The 18,686-nt window shown below is 41.6% G+C and overlaps 1 protein-coding gene and 1 pseudogene across 1 annotated transcript; one reads left to right on the forward strand and one right to left on the reverse strand.

Annotated features, from left to right (window-relative positions):
* Positions 1–612: 612 nt before the first annotated feature.
* LOC109907222 (transcription termination factor 3, mitochondrial-like) lies at positions 613–5,312 on the reverse strand (annotated as a pseudogene).
* Positions 5,313–5,719: 407 nt separating this feature from the next.
* ptdss1b (phosphatidylserine synthase 1b) lies at positions 5,720–17,046 on the forward strand. Its single transcript, XM_020505059.2, has 13 exons — positions 5,720–5,994; positions 7,034–7,125; positions 7,403–7,447; positions 7,563–7,687; positions 11,090–11,248; positions 11,526–11,677; positions 12,156–12,297; positions 12,638–12,750; positions 12,984–13,049; positions 13,820–13,919; positions 14,164–14,232; positions 14,358–14,424; positions 16,072–17,046. The coding sequence occupies exons 1-13, from the start codon at positions 5,816–5,818 to the stop codon at positions 16,161–16,163; spliced, it is 1,401 nt and encodes a 466-aa protein (XP_020360648.1). The 5' UTR covers positions 5,720–5,815; the 3' UTR covers positions 16,164–17,046.
* Positions 17,047–18,686: the final 1,640 nt, after the last annotated feature.

The raw sequence follows: 18,686 nt of genomic DNA on the forward strand, positions 1-18,686 counted from the left end.
ATGGTGTTTACTCCGACACATTGGTGCAGCTGGCTTCTGGGTTAAGCGAGCAGGGTGTCAAAGAAGCAGTGCGGCTTTGCAGGGTTGTGTTTCGGAGGCCAGCGATGGAACAAGACTTGGGGGGTAAAAAGGACCCCAAAAAATGTATTATACAGCTGCACCATCGAGAGCATCCTGACCGGTTTTATACGGCCAAGTACATCAAATCAAATCAAATCAAATTTATCATCACTGGGCCCAAGCTTCCTGCCATTCAGGACCTCTATACTAGTCGGTATCAGAGGAAGGACCAAAGAAATGGTCAAAGACTCCAGTAACCCAAGTCATAGACTGTTCTCTCTGCTACCGCATGGCAAGCGGTACCGGAGCGCCAAGTCTAGATCCAAAAGACTCCTTAACAGCTTCTACCCCCAAGCCATAAGACTGCTGAACAATCAATCAAATGGCCACACAGACTATTTGCATTACCCCCCCCCCCCCCCCCCCCCCTTTGTTTTTACACTGCTACTACTTGCTTTTTATGATCTATGCAGTCACTTTACCCCTACCTATATGTACAAATTATCTCAATTACCTTGAGTAACCTGTACCCTCGCACATTGACTTGGTACCCCCTGTATATAGCTTTTATTTTTATTGTGTTACTTTAAAAAAAACTTCTTAACTTCTTAACTCTATTTCCTTAAAACGGCATAGTTGGTTAAGGGTTTTCACTGTCTATACATATTCGGCAGATGTGTGGGCACAAAAATGTTTCACCTAGTCAACTCGGGGATTCGAGCCATGACCATTTGGTTAATTGGCCCAACACTCTTAAAGCCTAGGCTACCTGCTGCAGCAAGATTCAATTGTAGAATTCTTCAATATCTTCTCTATTCACATAACACACATATACAAAAACTGTTGTATTACATCAATCACACTGTCTTCTGAAACAATTCAAAGTCCTTTAGTGTCGCTGCTGCTACTTCATTGCAGAAGGCCTCATCTGGCAGGGAGACTAGCTTGTCCAGAGAGATGTAGTTAGGCTTGGCACGGTCGTAGTTAGGCTTGGCAGGGTCGTACTGAGCCTTGTCCAGGTACTGCAGAAACAGGTGTCTCTCTTTGATACAAAGGTACTTCGCATTCGGGACCTGTAAAGAGGACAGATCACCTAGGTCAGACAATAGGTGACGGCATGTGTAACTGACCACAGGGAATTATGATTTTATTCCACGTTTAAAGGCCTTATGAATTATATTGTGACCAACCAACTTACATAAACAAAACCTCTGTTTTTAACCACAACTCAGTCTTCGGCCATGACCCAGGAGGGGTTACCCTCTGTGACCTATAAGTAGTTCCTGATCCACCACTTGGTAAACATACACATAGCAAATAACTAATATATCCTGATACACATTTTCTGGAAGAGTGCAGAAAAGGATGATTCAAGACTGGTAGTTTATAGCTTACCTGTGGGAACTTCACAATCAGGTCATGGGGTATGTTCATGGTGTTATGGATATAGTCAAATATCTGGGTCAGTTTCCTCTTATTAGCAGTAAGAACTTTGGGGATTACAGTGACGATGTGCTGGAGTTCATTTTCACAAAACCCCATCTCCAGTTTACAAATCTAGGATGAAAAATATGGATTCTGAGAAATCAACCTTTTTTCTTTTACAAGAATTAAGACAAATATCACAACTGATGTTTGCACTTTTCATACCTTAAGATTCTTCTTAACTGGCTCCAAACTCCCACACGGAAGTCTGGGAAGGCGAACCACGAAATCCCGTGTCTGAATGAACATACAATTGATTAAGAATCATAATCTTACTGTATGTAATTTGTGGTGTGAATATTCTATGTAAAATGAAGTGGGACAAAACAATGTGATCAATTGTGATTGCCTTGGGTCAAACCTGACCCAAGCTGACCTTCTGAGCACTAAGGCCTAACTGCTGTTGGTAGAATCCCAGGCGGTTGTCCATCCTCTTCACACTGAAGTTAAGCAGGTATGGAGCTCTGGACACCATGGAGGCCACAGACTCAGCGCTGAACTTCTTGGACCCAAGATATGCCACACTAATGTGAAAAAAAGAGATTATTACCTTATACTACAGATCATTTCTAAATAATATATCAATGAAATGTATCACCAGTCATAGTCCTATAAGAGCTAAAGCTGACAGATGGGAGATACAACATGTGCCTACAGCTATAGGTATATCAGTTGAAAACACCAAGTGTACTCTCTGTCCCTAAGATAGTCAACCCTATGTGTTGCTGACTGTAGCAAACTTAACCTGCCAATACAACAACCACCCTATCTGCCCCTGTACCTGGCCTGCAGATTCTCCAAGCCCTTTGTGAGGATGAAAGGGTTGTGGCTGATCAGGTAGCCCAGCCGAGTGTTCCACTCCCAGCTGCTTCAGGAACACCAGCCGGGGGGCCTCGTCTGTCTGGAAGTCTAGCCTCAGCAACATGGAGCCCACGTTGGGCCTCTGCTCCAGTTTCCATAGCTGAACATCTGAATAGGGACCCAAAGGGTTAACAACAGGGTCGCATTCACAAGTGCACATCATGGCAAAATGCTTTGAAGTGGAAAACACACGCAAAAAATAAAAGTTAGCTTTTGCGTAAATTCATGTAATCCCTCCCCATTTGTTTCAGTTTGGTGCCTAGTGAATACGATCCAGAGACATAGATATACAGAACATCTATTGCTCTGGTTCACTTCATACTAGACCAGGGTTGGGCACTGATGGGGGTGTGGACCACAAAAAAGCAGAACTCATGAATGGCCGCAAGGTCTCGTGGGTCTGCATACCCACATCCATACACACACATGCAGTCAGAGCCGGACCTACTGTGAGCTTTTAAGTGCTCAAAGCAACATTTTGTTGGGGCGGGTAAAACATGCGAGTAAAACATCTTAGCATTTTGTCTTGACAGCGGAGATAAAAACATTTTTTTTAATTAAGCAAATTTCCTGCAATTCTCCAAATTTTGCCACAGAGCGTAGAGAAAATGTTGCAGTTTTAAAGAAAGTTTGCTGGAATTCTACACATTTTGCCATGAGGCAGAGAGAAGCTTTTTGAATTTTATAACAAATTTCATGCAATTATTTGCCATAGGGCAGAGAGACATGTTCGCCCTTTTTAATATGACATCTGAGTGAGAGTGACTAACAAAATCAATGGGGGCCATCCGGTATGTAATTCGACCATGATTACTACAAGTTTAGATATCTGGCTGCTAGACTAAAATACCAAGCTAAAAAATAATAATAAACTCTGAAATGCCCCTAACTACATACGAGGACACCGAGGTCCGGACCTCTGTATTTTTTCCCCTAATATATATATATATATATATATATTTTTTTTTTAAAGGAATAACATAAATATATTTTTTTGTACAAAATAAAGAAAATTAATTACGGGTCAACATCTAAATATTGCTGCCAGCGTTGATCAATGATTAGAACGCTTATTCTTGATATGACTGAGTTCTAATAGTTACAATTCTAATTTCCTGACTTGAATCATGAACAGTGGTTTGTTCCTTATGTTCATTTGCCTTTTTAGGGACACCACTTTCTCACATGGCTAAATTCTCCCTATTGCGGCACAGGCCCAAGGGCCAGAGACGTGAAACGAACTACCACAGCTCGCACTTGGCTCAAGTAGACAACTACAACAGTAGACAACTACTGACAACAGTCAGAAACGATACAGAGTGTGTTTGCGAGATGCCGGACAAAAGGCAATTTTAAAACCGTTCTGCGACTGCGGCCATGTCTACAGACATCCCCCAAACAAACAAAAACCAACACTCTGAGAAAGAGTGCACATAGATATGTCTGTCAGTCAGGTGGCCAGACTTCTATTGCAGTAATGTTGAAGGGGACTGGCTAGTAATACTAGCCAGCTAGAAGGATGAAGTAAGAAGCTAATGTTAAACAGAGCCTACCTCAGCAGGAGCAAAAAATACACTACCGAGTTCTCATAACTTTGCTTTACAGACAGTAGGCTACTGAGACGTTGCTGATGCTACGTGTCAGTTTGAATAGTTTCTCATATGTTCCCCCTTTCAGGGGTATAACATTACAATTGTAGCTAACAGGCTATGCGTTTGTAGATTCACCTCAGTCAATGAACCTACAGCAGCCAAGGTGATAATGGATGGGGTCATTTTTGTATGCTTTTGCTGTCCAGATAGCATTTAAATGTGTTTTTTATTGTATAGAAACACAGTAAATGAGCTTTTACTTTTTTTTAAATGTCCTGGGGGAGGGGGTACTTCCCCTTGCACCACCCCATTCCCTCTTCTGGACCTCACGAAATGCAAACCCTGGTTACGGCCTTGTTCGCTGACATAGCCACCAGTTGCCCATCCCTGCACTACATGGGGAAGTAATGGGAAACTAATGGCTAATCAGATACAAACCCTAAATGGACTGAATCTACCTAGCTGTACAAGCTTGCTGAGTGTCTCTGACTTGTTGACATAGTCTGAGGGAGATGGATATAGCAGGCAGGGCTGCCCATAAGAACCACCTCCTCATCACTGATCTCTTCTAATGCAGTGTCCTGGGGCATCGTCCAAATCTGGAGAGGGCAAAAACTTTAGGGAGAAGTGACTAGTGTGTGAGGTGTGCGTTTGTACACAGGGGTAGCATTAGTACCTAAAGCAGTCTGCCATTCCTTCAGTGACATCCCTACATTTCTGAGTTGATGGGAGAGAGGATTCTGATATGGCACCATATCAGTCCCATAAGTAACCGTGTTTCGTTTGAAATGGTTGGACCTTGGCATGAGATTCACAGTAACTCCGCACTCCTAGTTTCCACCTCTATTGTGTCTGAGATGGGTTCTGACTTCTCTAGAGCATGGAAAGCAAGACTGGAACACTGAAATAATTCCGGAAGGCTGCAGGGCATCAGTGGAATAATGGAGGGTGATGATACCCACAGTCGTTGACAGTAATGAGGTACATCTCTGACACAGCTGGATACAGGTTGAAGCGATGGAGATGGAGTACATTGTGACATGAGAAGGGTGTCTGTACATTAAATATATGCAGCTAACTGCATAGTCACACGTTGTCACACGTTGTCACACGTTGTTCAGCCACTATATGTATTACTTGAGCTTGACTGGTGGAGAATGTTGTTGTTTAGAGAAGCAATAGATAAAACAATGATTGAGGGGCATGTTTCATTGAGCTAATGGCTAGCTAGGTAGCTAACGCTAGCTGGCTTCCATAGAGTAATCATACGGGCAGACAGAAATAGTCGTTTTTGCAAGTACAAAATGGATGAAACCATGCAATAAATAAGAGAAAATGGGTCAAAACATGAATATGCCCGCTGAGCAGACGTAAAAACAACAATAGATAGCGCCAATGTCAGTCTACTCACGTGTGCGCTCTCACGGAAGTATTGTGGAAGCGTCCTCTCCAAGGGATGTACCAAAATACGCATACAGCAGGGGAATTAGCTAGTTCAACCTAAAACAATATATGAAGGACCAATAAAGAAAACTCCCTTGTCCTTTCATTGTGAATTTCTGGTGTTATAAATATTAAAATATAAACTCTTTCTAAAGGAAGATTGCAGTAGAATTAATTGGGAGTGTTGGTATTGGAATGTGCATTCCTACTACAGCCCTATAGTTTGTTGAGTTGATTGGCCGTTTTCAGGTTTGTTCAGTCTTCTCTCCGCCCATCCCCAGTCCTCATCAATTTATTTACAGGCAGATCAACCTGTCCTGTCGAGAACTGCTGACACAGGGAATTTTGTGGAAGAAACTCCTTATCACTCAACCATGGCGCCTGCTTTGGGATCCCATAAATTAAGCACGGATGATGTGAATGACATGTTACACTTTCGGATGATTAACGAGCAACAAGTGGAGGGCATCAGCATTAACTTTTTCTACAAGCCTCACACTCTCACGCTTTTGACGTTCACTGTGGCTAGCTTGATGTACTTCGTCTTTTCCAGGTAACCCAATAGTCGTTGACAGCTCATTTGACTTGCCGGTAGGCCTAGTGGTTGTGCTAACTTGGCGTAGCTATCTAACCCAAGTGTAAACCTAAATTGTATAATTAAACTACAGATGATTAGACATTTAAAGGGGCAATATGCAATTTGCTACATCCATTTTTGGACTTATAAATTAATTATATGTACCCATTGATTCTTGAAGAATATAAGTTATAAATGCTTAGTTCAACTGTCATACCCCATCAGAACCCAAAAGATAAGCTTGTTTTACTCCAATGTTTGTAAACAAAGTAAATGTAAACAAATACTATATTGACTCAAAACATGGGTTAAAGTATATGTTTGATATCATGGATGGTCCATCCTTGCATCCATAGCTCTGTTGATGAATTTGAGAGTGGTTTAATTTCTCCAGTCCCATCTCTCAGCTTTTTACTGAAACAGGGCTGTGGAAAACACATTGTTATTGTTTCAACTGCTGATTACATCTTTAAAGGTCCAATGCAGCAGTTTTTTAGTTCAAAATCATTGGTGGGTAGCAATTTCTCAAGCAATAATGTTTCTAAGACTGTCTGGGAGTGGTCTGGGTGGGGAAAACTGAAAACAAGCTGTTATTGGCAGAGAGGTTTGGAACTCTCTTTCGTATTGGTCTATGAAATGATTTACGGCCTGGTGTTGTCACCCAGGCAGGCCAAAACTCCATCTCACCAAAACAGGCTGAAATTTCAGCTGCTCTTTTCAAACAGCTTTCACACTAAAATTATCATAATTTTCACAATTTCACAGAATCATTCCAACCTCAGTGTGGAAATATATATAAAACACAGTAAAATCACGTTTTTAATTGCACTGGGCCTTTAATGTTATTTATTGTAATAATATATACAATGCTGAAAATGCAATACTCGAACAGAAACTTTATTAAATGTCACATTTACTTTATCATAGTAAACCTCACTTTATCCTCTGAAAATAATGTACAAATTGCAAATCTCAGCCAATGCTTTTTGACATCAAACCCTGCTCTCTTTTCCAGGGATGATGCAGATGTTGACAACAACCTTCGAGTGGGTTTCCTGTTGGTTGTCTCCTTCTTCCTCGTCATCAGTGTCCTGGCCTTCCCCAATGGTAGTTACTCAATGTCACTGCCTTGTACTTGTCAATAACCCAGCCCAGCACCTGGTGGAAAGGGTGTGTCTGAATGTTGATGGGTGGGAGGAATGTTGTAGATCAATGGTCACATAATAGGCATTCAGGTCTTTCTGGTTTTGACTGTGCGAGTGAATGGTGCACCTACTGCTAGTGGGTATGCTACGTAAAATTTTGAACTGCAGTATATGAGGGTTTTGGTCGATCCACTCTGATAATGGTAGAAACGTGTAAATGCGTTATTTATCCACTTCAGGTCCATTCACAAGACCACATCCTGCAATTTGGCGCATGGTATTTGGTGAGTTGTCCTACTGCAGAGTACAGCAAGTCACAGTGTCAGTGTCAGTGGAGCACCTCTATGGAACCATGTCCATGGAAGTCTGCTCTGATTGGTTCCTTCCTGTTGTTGTCAGGTCTGAGTGTTCTGTACTTCCTGTTCCTGGTCTTCCTCATCTTCCTGAACTGGGCCCAGGTGAAGAGGCTCATGTACTGGGTGGACCCCAATCTACGCTACGCTACCCGTGAGACTGATGTCATGGTGAGTCATTATGATCTCGGTATGCTACAGTGTCTACCTCATGCCAGACACCATATTTGGGAGTAGGGTGAAGTTGCCCTAGATGCTGATTAAGTGATCATAGTTTGGTTTCTCTACTCCACTCTACGCTCTACTCCACCCTATGTGTTAATGTCATCCAATTACATTTGTGCAGGTAATACCAGCTTTCTGGAAGAGGGTGAACCATAAGACGTTGAGGACAGAGCTACCACTTAGCCTATAGTCAGCGTTGGGTTAAACAATTGGCATCAGCCTGCTCTGCTCATGCAGTTTCACAAAATGTTATTAGTAAAACTGGTATTGTTAAATATTGATAACTTATCTCATCATTCAAAAGCTGTGAGATAAAGAAAATTAAATCGCTGTTACACTTCAAATAACATTTCATTTGTCAAATGCTTCATAAACGATTGGTTTTGACTATCAGTGAAGTTGTTACTTACGGGCCGTTCCCAACAATGCAGGGAGAAATAATAGAAAAATTATAACGAGGAATAAATTCACAATGAGTAAGGATAACTTGGCTACATACACGGGGTACCAGTACAGAGTCCATGTGCAGGGGTACGAGGTAATTGAGGTAGATATAGTTAGGGGAAAAGTGACTAGGCAACAGGATACATAATAAACTGTAGCAGCAGCAGCGTATGTGATGAGTTGAGTTAGTGCAAAATGGGTCAATGCAGATAGTCCGGGGAGCTATTTGGTTAACTATTTAACCAGTGGTGGGAAAAGTACACAATTGTCATACTTGAGTAAAAGTAAAGATACCTTAATAGTAAATGACTTAAGTGAAAGACACCAAGTAAAATACTTGGATGATGGTGTTGATATGAGCCATGACCAACCTTTTAAAGAATTTCATGTCTACAAATGAGCGTGTTATCGGGCGATGGTCCTTTAGACAGGTTACCGTGGCTTTCTTGAGCACAAGGACTATGGTGGTCTGCTTGAAACATAGGAATACAGACTAGTTCATGGAGAGGTTGAAAATGTCATGGAAGACACTTGCCAGCTTGTCAGCTCATGCTCTGAGTATGCGTCCTGGTAATCCGTCTGTGAATGTTAACCAGCAGCATACCAAGCATCCTACTACTGGCTTGCCTCTGAAGTAGGGTTGGTCCTGGTCAGTCCCTGGATGGGAGACCAGATGCTGCTAGAAGTGGTGTTGGAGTGCCAGTAGGAGGCACTCTTTCCTCTGGTCTAAAAATAAATAAATACCAATTCCCCGGGGCAGTGATTGGGGTCATTGCCCTGTGTAGAGTGCTGTCTTTCGGATGGGATGTTAAATGGGTGTCCTGACTCTCTGTGGTCACTAATGATCCCAAGGCACTTATTGTAAGAGTAGGGGTGTTAACCCCAGTGTCCTGGCTACATTTTCAATCTGGCCCTCATACCATCATGCCTACCTAATCATCCCCAGCTTCCTACTGGCTCATTCATCATCTCCAGCTTCCAATTGGCTCATTCATCTCCCCTGCAACTATTCTCCAGGTTGTTGATGTAAATGAAAATGTGTTCTCTGTCAACTTAAACAAGGGCTACGGAGAGTGTGACCACTCAATCGTCTGGATCAGCTGGTGCTCTCATACATGGTTAAGTGTTGCTTGCCTCGACGCGAACACAGAAGATATTTAGCTCATCTGGTAGGCCTCCGTCACTGGACAGCTCGTGGCTGGATTTCCCTTTGTAATCTGTGATAGTTTGCAAGCCCTGCCACATCCGACGACAGTCTGAGCCGGTGTAGTAAGATTTGATCTTGGTCCTTTATTTATGCTTTGCCTGTTTGATGATTCGTCGGAGGGCATAGCGGGATTTCTTATAAGTGTCCGAATTTGTGTCCCGCTCCTTGCAATCAGCAGCCATAGCCTTTAGCTCAGTGCTTTTGTTGCCTGTAATCCTTGTGGGGACGACGTCATCCATGCACTTATTGATGAAGCCGGTGGCTGATGTGGTAAACTCCTCAATGTTACCAGATGAATCCGGGAAAATATTCCACTCTCTGCTAGCGAAACAGTCCTGTAGATTAGCATCCCCTTCATCGGACCACTTTTATATTGAGCTCGTAACTGGTACTTCATATTTGAGTTTTTGCTTGTAAGCAGGAATCAGGAGGATAGAGTTACGGTCAAATTTGCCAAATGGAGGGAGAGGTGTGTGTGTGGTAAAGGTGATATAGAGTTTTTATTTTATTTTTTATTTTTATTTTTTTAATATATTTTTTTGCCGCTAGTTACATAGGTGACATGCTGATAGAAATGAGGTAAACGGATTTCAGTTTTCGGATTTCAGTTTTCACTAGGAGCGCCGCCTATGGGGGAGCATTCTCTTGTTTGGTTATGGACATATACGGCTCGTTGAGTACGGTTTTAGTGCCAGCATTGGTTTGTGGTGGTAAATAGACAGCTACGAAAAATATAGATGAAAACACTCTTGGTAAATAGTGTGGTCTACAGCTCATCATGAGGTATTCTAACTCAGGCCAGTAGAACCTCTAGACTTCCTTAATATTAGAGATTGCGCACCAGCTGTTGTTAACAGAGAGACACACCCCCTCCTCTGAGCTTCCTCAACGCCATCATTTTGTCCTACCGATGTATTGAAAAACATTTATTTATATATACCATTACCTTGTTCAGCCACGACTGAGAAACAGGATATTACAGTTCTTCAGATCACGTTGATAGGATAGTCTCATACTGAGTTTATTTTCCAGTGATTGCACGTTCACCAATAGAATGGAGGGTAGAGGTGATTTATCCGCTCACCGTCTCGTCCGGTATCCCGCAGGCCGGCCTTTATGGCGCCATCTTTTTTGAGTGTCCTGGTCCACAATAATCAATATCTCTTTTGCCTCCGACTCATTGAAGTAGAAGTCCTCGTCCAAATCAAGGTTAGTAATGGCTGTTCTGATGTCCAGAAGCTCTTTTCGGTCATGGGAAACAATGGCAGAAGCATTATATGCAAAAAAAGTTATGATCTACGCAAAACAATACACATAATGGCGCAATTGGTCAGGAGCCCGTAATACGCCTGCTATTCCCTCCAGCGTCATTCAGCATGAATTTGCACCATCATAGTCTCGCAAAGGCCTTCCTTACAAATCTCTTTGACTCAACAATGCGAGAGCAAAGCCTGGGCATCCAAGGCTAGCATCATCATGACTCACCATTCTGCTGAGCCACCACTGTCTTGTTACGTTTCTCATCTGCCTCTTCTGTGTCCGTGTCTTACCTGGCTCTTCCGTGTCCGTGTCTTACCTGGCTCTTCCGTGTCTTACCTGGCTCTTCCGTGTCTTACCTGGCTCTTCCGTGTCTTACCTGGCTCGTCCGTGTCTTACCTGGCTCGTCCGTGTCTTACCTGGCCTTTCTCCCCCTGCAGGAATATGCAGTGAACTGTCACGTGATCACCTGGGAGCGGATCCTGAGCCACTTTGACATCTTTGCGTTTGGGCATTTCGGGGGCTGGGCCATGAAGGCAATGCTCATCCGCAGCTACGCCCTCTGCTGGACCATCAGCATCACCTGGGAGCTCACTGAGGTAAATAAAAGGTGCAAGGAAGTCTGTGTCTGCTTCCCAAATGGCACCCTATTCCCTGTACAGTGCACTTATTTTGTGCAGAGCAACAGCCTTGGTCAAAAGCAGTGTACTATAAAGGGAATAGGGTGCTGTTTGGGACACGTGTCTTTGTGAAGTGCTGCTCGATTTCCATCAACGATCTGATTGATTTGAAATATTCTGTTGCATTGGCACATTTTGAGTCAGTTTAACTCCCCATTCACCTTTGTCTCTATCTGTCTGTCTCTCCCTCCCTCAGCTGTTCTTCATGCACCTGCTGCCTAACTTTGCTGAGTGCTGGTGGGACCAGTTGATCCTGGACATCCTCCTGTGTAATGGAGGGGGCATCTGGTTGGGCATGACTGTGTGTCGCTTCCTGGAGATGCGAACCTACCAATGGGCCAGCATCAAGTAAGTTCTCCTCCTACTGGTTTCCTCCCTTCTTCTGCAGTGTCATGACAGATTTTAATTTAAGTTAAGAACAAATTCTTATTTACAATGACGGCCTACCCCGGCCAAACCTGGAAGACGCTGGGCCAATTGTGCGCCGCCCTGTGGGACTCCCAATCACGGCCGGATGTGATACAACCTGGATTTGAACCAGGGACTGTAGTGATGCCTCTTGCCTTAGACCACTGCGCCACTCGGGACCCCAGATGACACAATACAGTTCACCAGTCCCAATTAAAATACATTTATTCTATGGAATTGCTGCCTGCTCTGATATAGTGCATGTGTGCTTTCTCATCAATGTATGTCTCTTAATGCCTGTACAGTATCTCTGTGTTTAACCTTGTGTGCCTAACTGTCTGTCAACACCCATCTGTGTTACTTCCCAGTGTGTAAGTGTATGCCTCTCTGTATATCTGTATCTATGCTGTGTCTTCAGAGACATCCACACGACCACAGGGAAGCTGAAGCGGGTTGTGCTCCAGTTCACCCCAGCAAGCTGGACCTACGTACGATGGTTAGACCCCAAGTCCTCCTTCCAGAGGGTGGCAGGGATCTACGTCTTTATGATTCTCTGGCAGGTGAGCTCTACCCTCTGACCTGGAAATCATACATAGTATTTAGTGCCAGGGTTAGAATTCAGAATCCAGTTTTATGTAGTTATTCTGTGTATATTGACTTGAAAGTAATTTGTGATTGAACTCTTTTGGGAAACAAATGGAGTTAAACTATTTACTAAAATTTGTGGTGTTTTTTTGTAGTTGAGCAGTTGGTATGTTTTCTATGATCCTACTACATACCTGAAGGTTATGGGGTAGATTGTATGATATCTAAGCTGTGTGTACAGGGGTGTTTTAATATACATGTTGCTATACTACGCCTTTACTTCCTGTCTGTCTTTACTTCCTTTCCTCTAAACAGCTGACTGAGTTGAACACGTTCTTCCTGAAGCACATCTTCGTGTTCCAGGCATCTCACGCTCTCAGCTGGTGCCGGATTCTCCTTCTTGGAATCATCACAGCCCCTACTGTACGGTAGGGACCTTTTCCACCACGCCACTCCACACATGTACTCTACATTCTAGAGGCAGAAGGGAATTATGACAGTTTGACACGTGCAGTCTCTCTGTCTCTTTTCTTATAGATGGAATTGAGTTGGAAGAAGTTTTAAATGATTTCTGACAACCCTTCTTTTTATCTTGATGACAGTCGTTGTTGTGATGGCTGTAGATAAACTGTATTGAATGTTTGTCTTCCTGTTCTCTCAGACAGTATTATGCATATCTGACAGACACACAGTGCAAACGAGTGGGAACACAATGCTGGATGTTTGGGTGAGTCTTTCCTGTATCCTCTAGTGGCCATTTCCTGCTGTTGCTGAACTCCACTCTAATCTTGGGACCACGTCATTGACAAACGTTTCAGAAATGCTGTGGATGGCAAATTGGGTCACGTCCAATTTTGTTCAAAATATTGATGCTGACCTCATCGCTGTCCCAAGCTGGTGATTTCCCCGACTAGGCTTTGGTAACCATGGGGACCAGACTTACTTTCTCTTGCTCTCTCACTCTCACTCTCTCTTGCTCTCTCTTGCTCTCTCACTATAAATACAAAACAATGAGGCCCTTATATGCCCCTGGCTTCACCCCTTCAATATTATAAGCTCAGCGAAAGTACCCTCTGCAGTCTGGTGACTAAAATTAAGGAGGAAATGTATTTGTTTTCTGTGATTTTATTTTTTTGTGTGTCTTAAAACATAGTGTGATTAACAAAAAATGGGGCCATTGTTTAATAAAAACAAATAGATATTTTCTAATAGTATCCCTGTTGGAAAATGTAATTATTGTCAGAGGTGAATGTTTGTTGGTGGTAAGTGTCCGTTAACAACGGTCTCTATCTAACCCACAGGGCCATAGCCTTCCTGGAGCCCCGTTAACGGTCTCTATCTAACCCACAGGGCCATAGCCTTCCTGGAGCCCCGTTAACGGTCTCTATCTAACCCACAGGGCCATAGCCTTCCTGGAGGCCCGTTAACGGTCTCTATCTAACCCACAGGGCCATAGCCTTCCTGGAGGCCCGTTAACGGTCTCTATCTAACCCACAGGGCCATAGCCTTCCTGGAGGCCCTGGCGTGTGTCAAGTTTGGACAGGACGTGTTCTCTAAAACACAAGCTCGGTCTGTGTTCCAGTGGCTTCTGTGTGTGGTAAGGGCTGTGTGTGTGTGTCTCTCTATCTCGCTCTCGCGCTGTGTGTGTATGTGTGCGCATGTGATAACCTCCGAAGCAATTCTCCCTGCTTCAATTACCATACCTCAAGTGTCCATAACAGTGACATGTTATTTAGACTGTGTAATTCCATTGGTATGCATGTGACCTCTATGTGGGTGGTACTGTAAGTGCTCCCATTGTGTTGTCAGTGCTCTCTACATCTCTCTCTCTCTCTCTGTAGGCTTTCATCACACTTCTCTGTCTGTATGGGATGGTGCGGTATGAGCAGAAGTATGAGCCTGAGTTAAAGGTAAGTCTGCAGACAGTTTCCAGTCTATTGTACAGAAAGGCTATGTTGGCCTTTGTCTAGTGTAGTTTTGTCTTTCTGATTGTTATTTTTGCCTCTAACTGACTATCAAGAACCATCTTTTCTAGAGTCTCTCTGAGAGTGATGGTGGCAACCTAATAGAGTCATGTGATTACAGCCCTGATGACATTACAGGTAAGCGTTCGACTTAAGTTGAATGAGGTCTTTTTATATAGCAAATATACTGAAGTTTACATATACTTAGATTGGAGTCATTAAAACTTGTTTTTCAACCACTCCACAGATTTCTTGTTCACAAACTATAGTTTTGGCAAGTCGGTTAGGACATCTACTTTGTGCATGACACAAGTCGTTTTTCCAACAATTGTTTACAGACAGATTATTTCACTTATAATTCACTATCACAATTCCAGTGGGTCAGAAGTTAACATACAGTAAGTTGACTGCTTTTAAACAGCTTGGAAAATTCCAGAAAATTATGTCATGGCTTTTGAAGCTTCTGATTGACTCAAACGATGTCAATTAGCCTATTGGTGTACCTGTGGATGTATTTCAAGGCCTACCTTCAAACTCAGTCCCTCTTTGCTTGACATCATGGGAAAATCAAAAGAAATCAGCCAAGACCTCAGAAAAAAAATTGTGGACCTCCACAAGTCTGGTTCATCCTTGGGAGCAATTTCCAAATGCCTGAAGGTACCACGTTCATCTGTACAAACAATGGTACTCAAGTATAAACACCATGGGAACACGCAGCCGTCATACCGCACAGGAAGGAGACGCATTCTGTCGCTTAGAGATGGACGTACTTTGGTGCGAAAAGTGTGAATCAATCCCAGAACAACAGCAAAGGACCTTGTGAAGATGCTGGAGGAAACAGGTAAAACGAGTCCTATATCGACTACCTCAAAGGCCGCTCAGCAAGGAAGAAGCCAATGCTCCAAAACCGCCATAAAAAAGCCAGACCACGGTTTGCAACTGCACATGAGGACAAAGATCATACTTTTTGGAGAAATGTCCTCTGGTCTGATGAAACAAAAATAGAACAGTTTGGCCATAATGACCATCATTATGGTTGGAGGAAAAAGGGGGAGGCTTGCAAGCCGAAGAACACCATCCCAACCGTGAAACACGGGGGTGGCAGCATCATGTTGTGGGGGTGCTTTGCTGCAGGGGGGACTGGTGCACTTCACAAAATAGCTGGCATCATGAGGATGGAAAATGATGTGGATATATTGAAGCAACATCTGAAGACATCAGTCAGGTTTGAAAGCTTGGTTGCAAATGGGTCTTCCAAATGGACAATGACCCCAAGCATACTTCCAAAGTTGTGGCAAACTTACTTTGTTGTCCGTAAGCCAAGTATTGGAGTGGCCATCACAAAGCCCTGACCTCAATCCTATAGAACATTTGTGGGCAGAACTGAAAAAGTGTGTGTGAGCAAGGAGGCCTACAAACCTGACTCATTTACACCAGCTCTGTCAGGAGAAATGGGCCAAAATTCACTCAACTTATTGTGGGAAGCTTGTGGAAGGCTACCCGAAAAGTTTGACTCAAGTTAAACAATTTAAAGGCAATGCTACCAAATACTAATTGAGTGTATGTAAACTTTCTACTATTCTTCTGACATTTCACATTCTTAAAATAAAGTGGTGATCCTAACTGACCTAAGACAGGGAATTTTTACTAGGATTACATGTTAGGAATTGTGCAAAACTGAGTTGAAATGTATTTGGCTAAGGTGTATGTAAACTTCCGACATCAACTGTATATATTTGCTGGTGTTTGTCAAGGAGCATATTTCCTATATGTATCCTCTTGTAGGTGAGAGAGACTCTCGGAATAACTCAGCCAGCCCATCTAAACAAGGGAGAGGCTCTGCGAGAACCAAAGCTGTCAATGGACACGAAGATTAAAAGCAATGAGAGCCAATGAAGGGACTAACGGTACATCCCTACTGCACCCAACAACTCTGTGGGGAGATGGAAGGAAGAGAATTTGGGTAAGGAGGTTCAAGAGGTGGGGATATTACATTGGTTGAAAGGTGGTTAAAGAACATTGATGAGATAAATGAAGCATAAACTGAATGGAAAAGGCTGAGCAGAGAGCTTTACTACATTTACATTAGTAATTTAGCAGACGCTCTTACCTAGAGCAACCCCCCACTTCACTGTGTTTGTGAGATCAACAAAAGTTGAATTTACCACTTGATGAGGAGGCACCAACTGTTGAGTTTACAATCTTCACAGAATTGACTGAACACCAAGGTGTACTGAAGGCATTTTTACTCTTCCTCCTCTTGTTCAAATGATGACCATAAATATTACAGGATGGATTTTATTTAACTTACAATGAAAATCTAAATCATGTGAAGCTAAAGCCTGAATGTTTTAGATGCCTGGTTTCCCTTTTCCGTATTCAGAGTTTATTATTGCTAATTATTTTAACTCATTCAGTTCAAGCTATATATATATTGAAAGTCAGAGTTCACATTTTCTATGAGAATTTCAAAGATAATTTAAATACATTTTACAACTGACTAGTATTGAAATGGAATTGGTCTCAACCCTGTTTGGACAGATCTGTTTTTAAGATAATTCCAGGCCTTAAATGTTTAAAATGTTGATTATGTCATGACGACTCACTTTGTTTAAGTGAGTGTGTGAAAGGTAATATGATTAACCATTGTTTTTATACAAGCATTAAGAGTGCATTTGTTTTGTATGAATTATGTGAACTGCATGCTGTTACAAGATCATTTATATGAATATAGCTTTCTAATAAATATTTAAAACAGGACAAAGAATTGTTTTTGTTTTGTGGTCTTTTGTGTACAAACCATTTCTACCAGTAGGTGGCAGCAGAGAATCATTCTTACCAAAAAAAATGTAATCTCATTGTTGTCAGTGGATTTATTGTGTTTGAAAAAAAGATATTCCCATCAATTTCCCATGCTTTGTGGATTGAACAAATTACACTGATAAAAGAATGCATGCATACACATGTTTTGATGGTTTTATTCTTGTGCAACTGTTTGTATTCATCAATGGTGGAAAAAGTACCCAATTGTCATACTTTAGTAAAAGTAAAGATACCTTAATATAAAATGACTTAAGTGAAAGTCACTCAGTAAAATACTACTTGGTTTTAAATATAATTAAGTATCAAAAGTAATTCTGTATATTAAGCAAACCGGACCAAACAATAAAAAATTATATATATATTTTTTTACATTAACAGCTAGCCAGGGGCACACTCAAGGATGACCAGGGATGCTCTCTTGAATTAAACAATTTTCTTGTCCTGCTTTGCATTCAAAATGTAACAAATACTTTAAAGTGTCAGGGAAAATGTATGGAATGAAACGTACATTTTCTTTAAGAATGCAGTGAAGTAAAATTTGTCTAAAATATAAATAGTAAAGTACAGATTCCCCCCCCAAAAACGACTTAAGTAGTACTGTAAAGTATTTTTACTTAAGTAATTATACTCAACTGGTATTTATTTATTTTTCACTGGGAAATGTAGGCAACGTGACATTAAGCCTGTTCATTTCACTTGTCAATCAGGGCAATGTCCGATATGTTTGATATTTATGTAAAAAATGTATATTACACATCAATACAGGGACATTCCTGTGAATACAATGAATAAATGAAATAATAAAACACCAGGCGTGTACATCATTTAGATGAGACATTAACAGACATTCAGAGACATGACCTCTAATTTTTCCAACTTTATAAAATTGTAATAGTTCAATGAAAGAAAAAAAAACGAAATAAGGAATTTTCCTACACCTGTTTACATTTGTGAATATAATTATTTGGCCAAGACAATAACAATGTTAATAAAATAGTTATGATCGGCATTACAAGGATAAGCATAATGTCATTTAACATCATCAAAGGTAAACATAGGTAATTTTGGAGATTTTATACACTACCATAGTTTACTAGAATGGTGGCATGAAACAAATAAATGCTCTATAGATTCAGAATCAGAGGAACAAAAAACACAAGGCACTTTGTCAAATTTGAACCTTTTGTACAATAAGCCCTTAAAAGGCTAGATGGAAGAAAATATTTTAAAATAAGTTCCTTTAACTTTTGGGATAACTGGACAATTAAGGTAAAAGGTAGTCTCTTTTGACCATAGCATGGGTTGGCCATATTGAATTCTAATCACCAAAAATGACTAAACGGACAATCGTATCCACTTATTGTTGATTTTTTTTTAATCCAAAAGGTTGAAGTCATTAATTTGTAAACTTGGAAAAGTGGGAACAACCTGACAATATAACAAAGTGTTCTGAATAAGTCCAAGTATATGAAGTGGAATTGCTTTGCAAACCTTAATATATTCTCTCTGAGTAATATTAACCTGAAATTGACCAATAAACTCATCAAACTGCAGAAACTCCCCTGTGTTGTCTAACA

This window comes from Oncorhynchus kisutch, linkage group LG17 (genome assembly GCF_002021735.2).
Source record: "Oncorhynchus kisutch isolate 150728-3 linkage group LG17, Okis_V2, whole genome shotgun sequence".
NCBI classification, from domain to species: Eukaryota; Metazoa; Chordata; class Actinopteri; order Salmoniformes; family Salmonidae; genus Oncorhynchus; species Oncorhynchus kisutch.

Excerpts from the sequence above, each read along its gene's own strand:
- ptdss1b (XM_020505059.2), top strand. The coding sequence starts at position 5,816 with ATGGCGCCTGCTTTGGGATCCCATAAATTAAGCACGGATGATGTGAAT. Across the intron at positions 11,678-12,155 it reads TACCAATGGGCCAGCATCAA|AGACATCCACACGACCACAG; the intron begins GTAAGTTCTCCT and ends CTGTGTCTTCAG. Across the intron at positions 14,425-16,071 it reads CAGCCCTGATGACATTACAG|GTGAGAGAGACTCTCGGAAT; the intron begins GTAAGCGTTCGA and ends ATCCTCTTGTAG.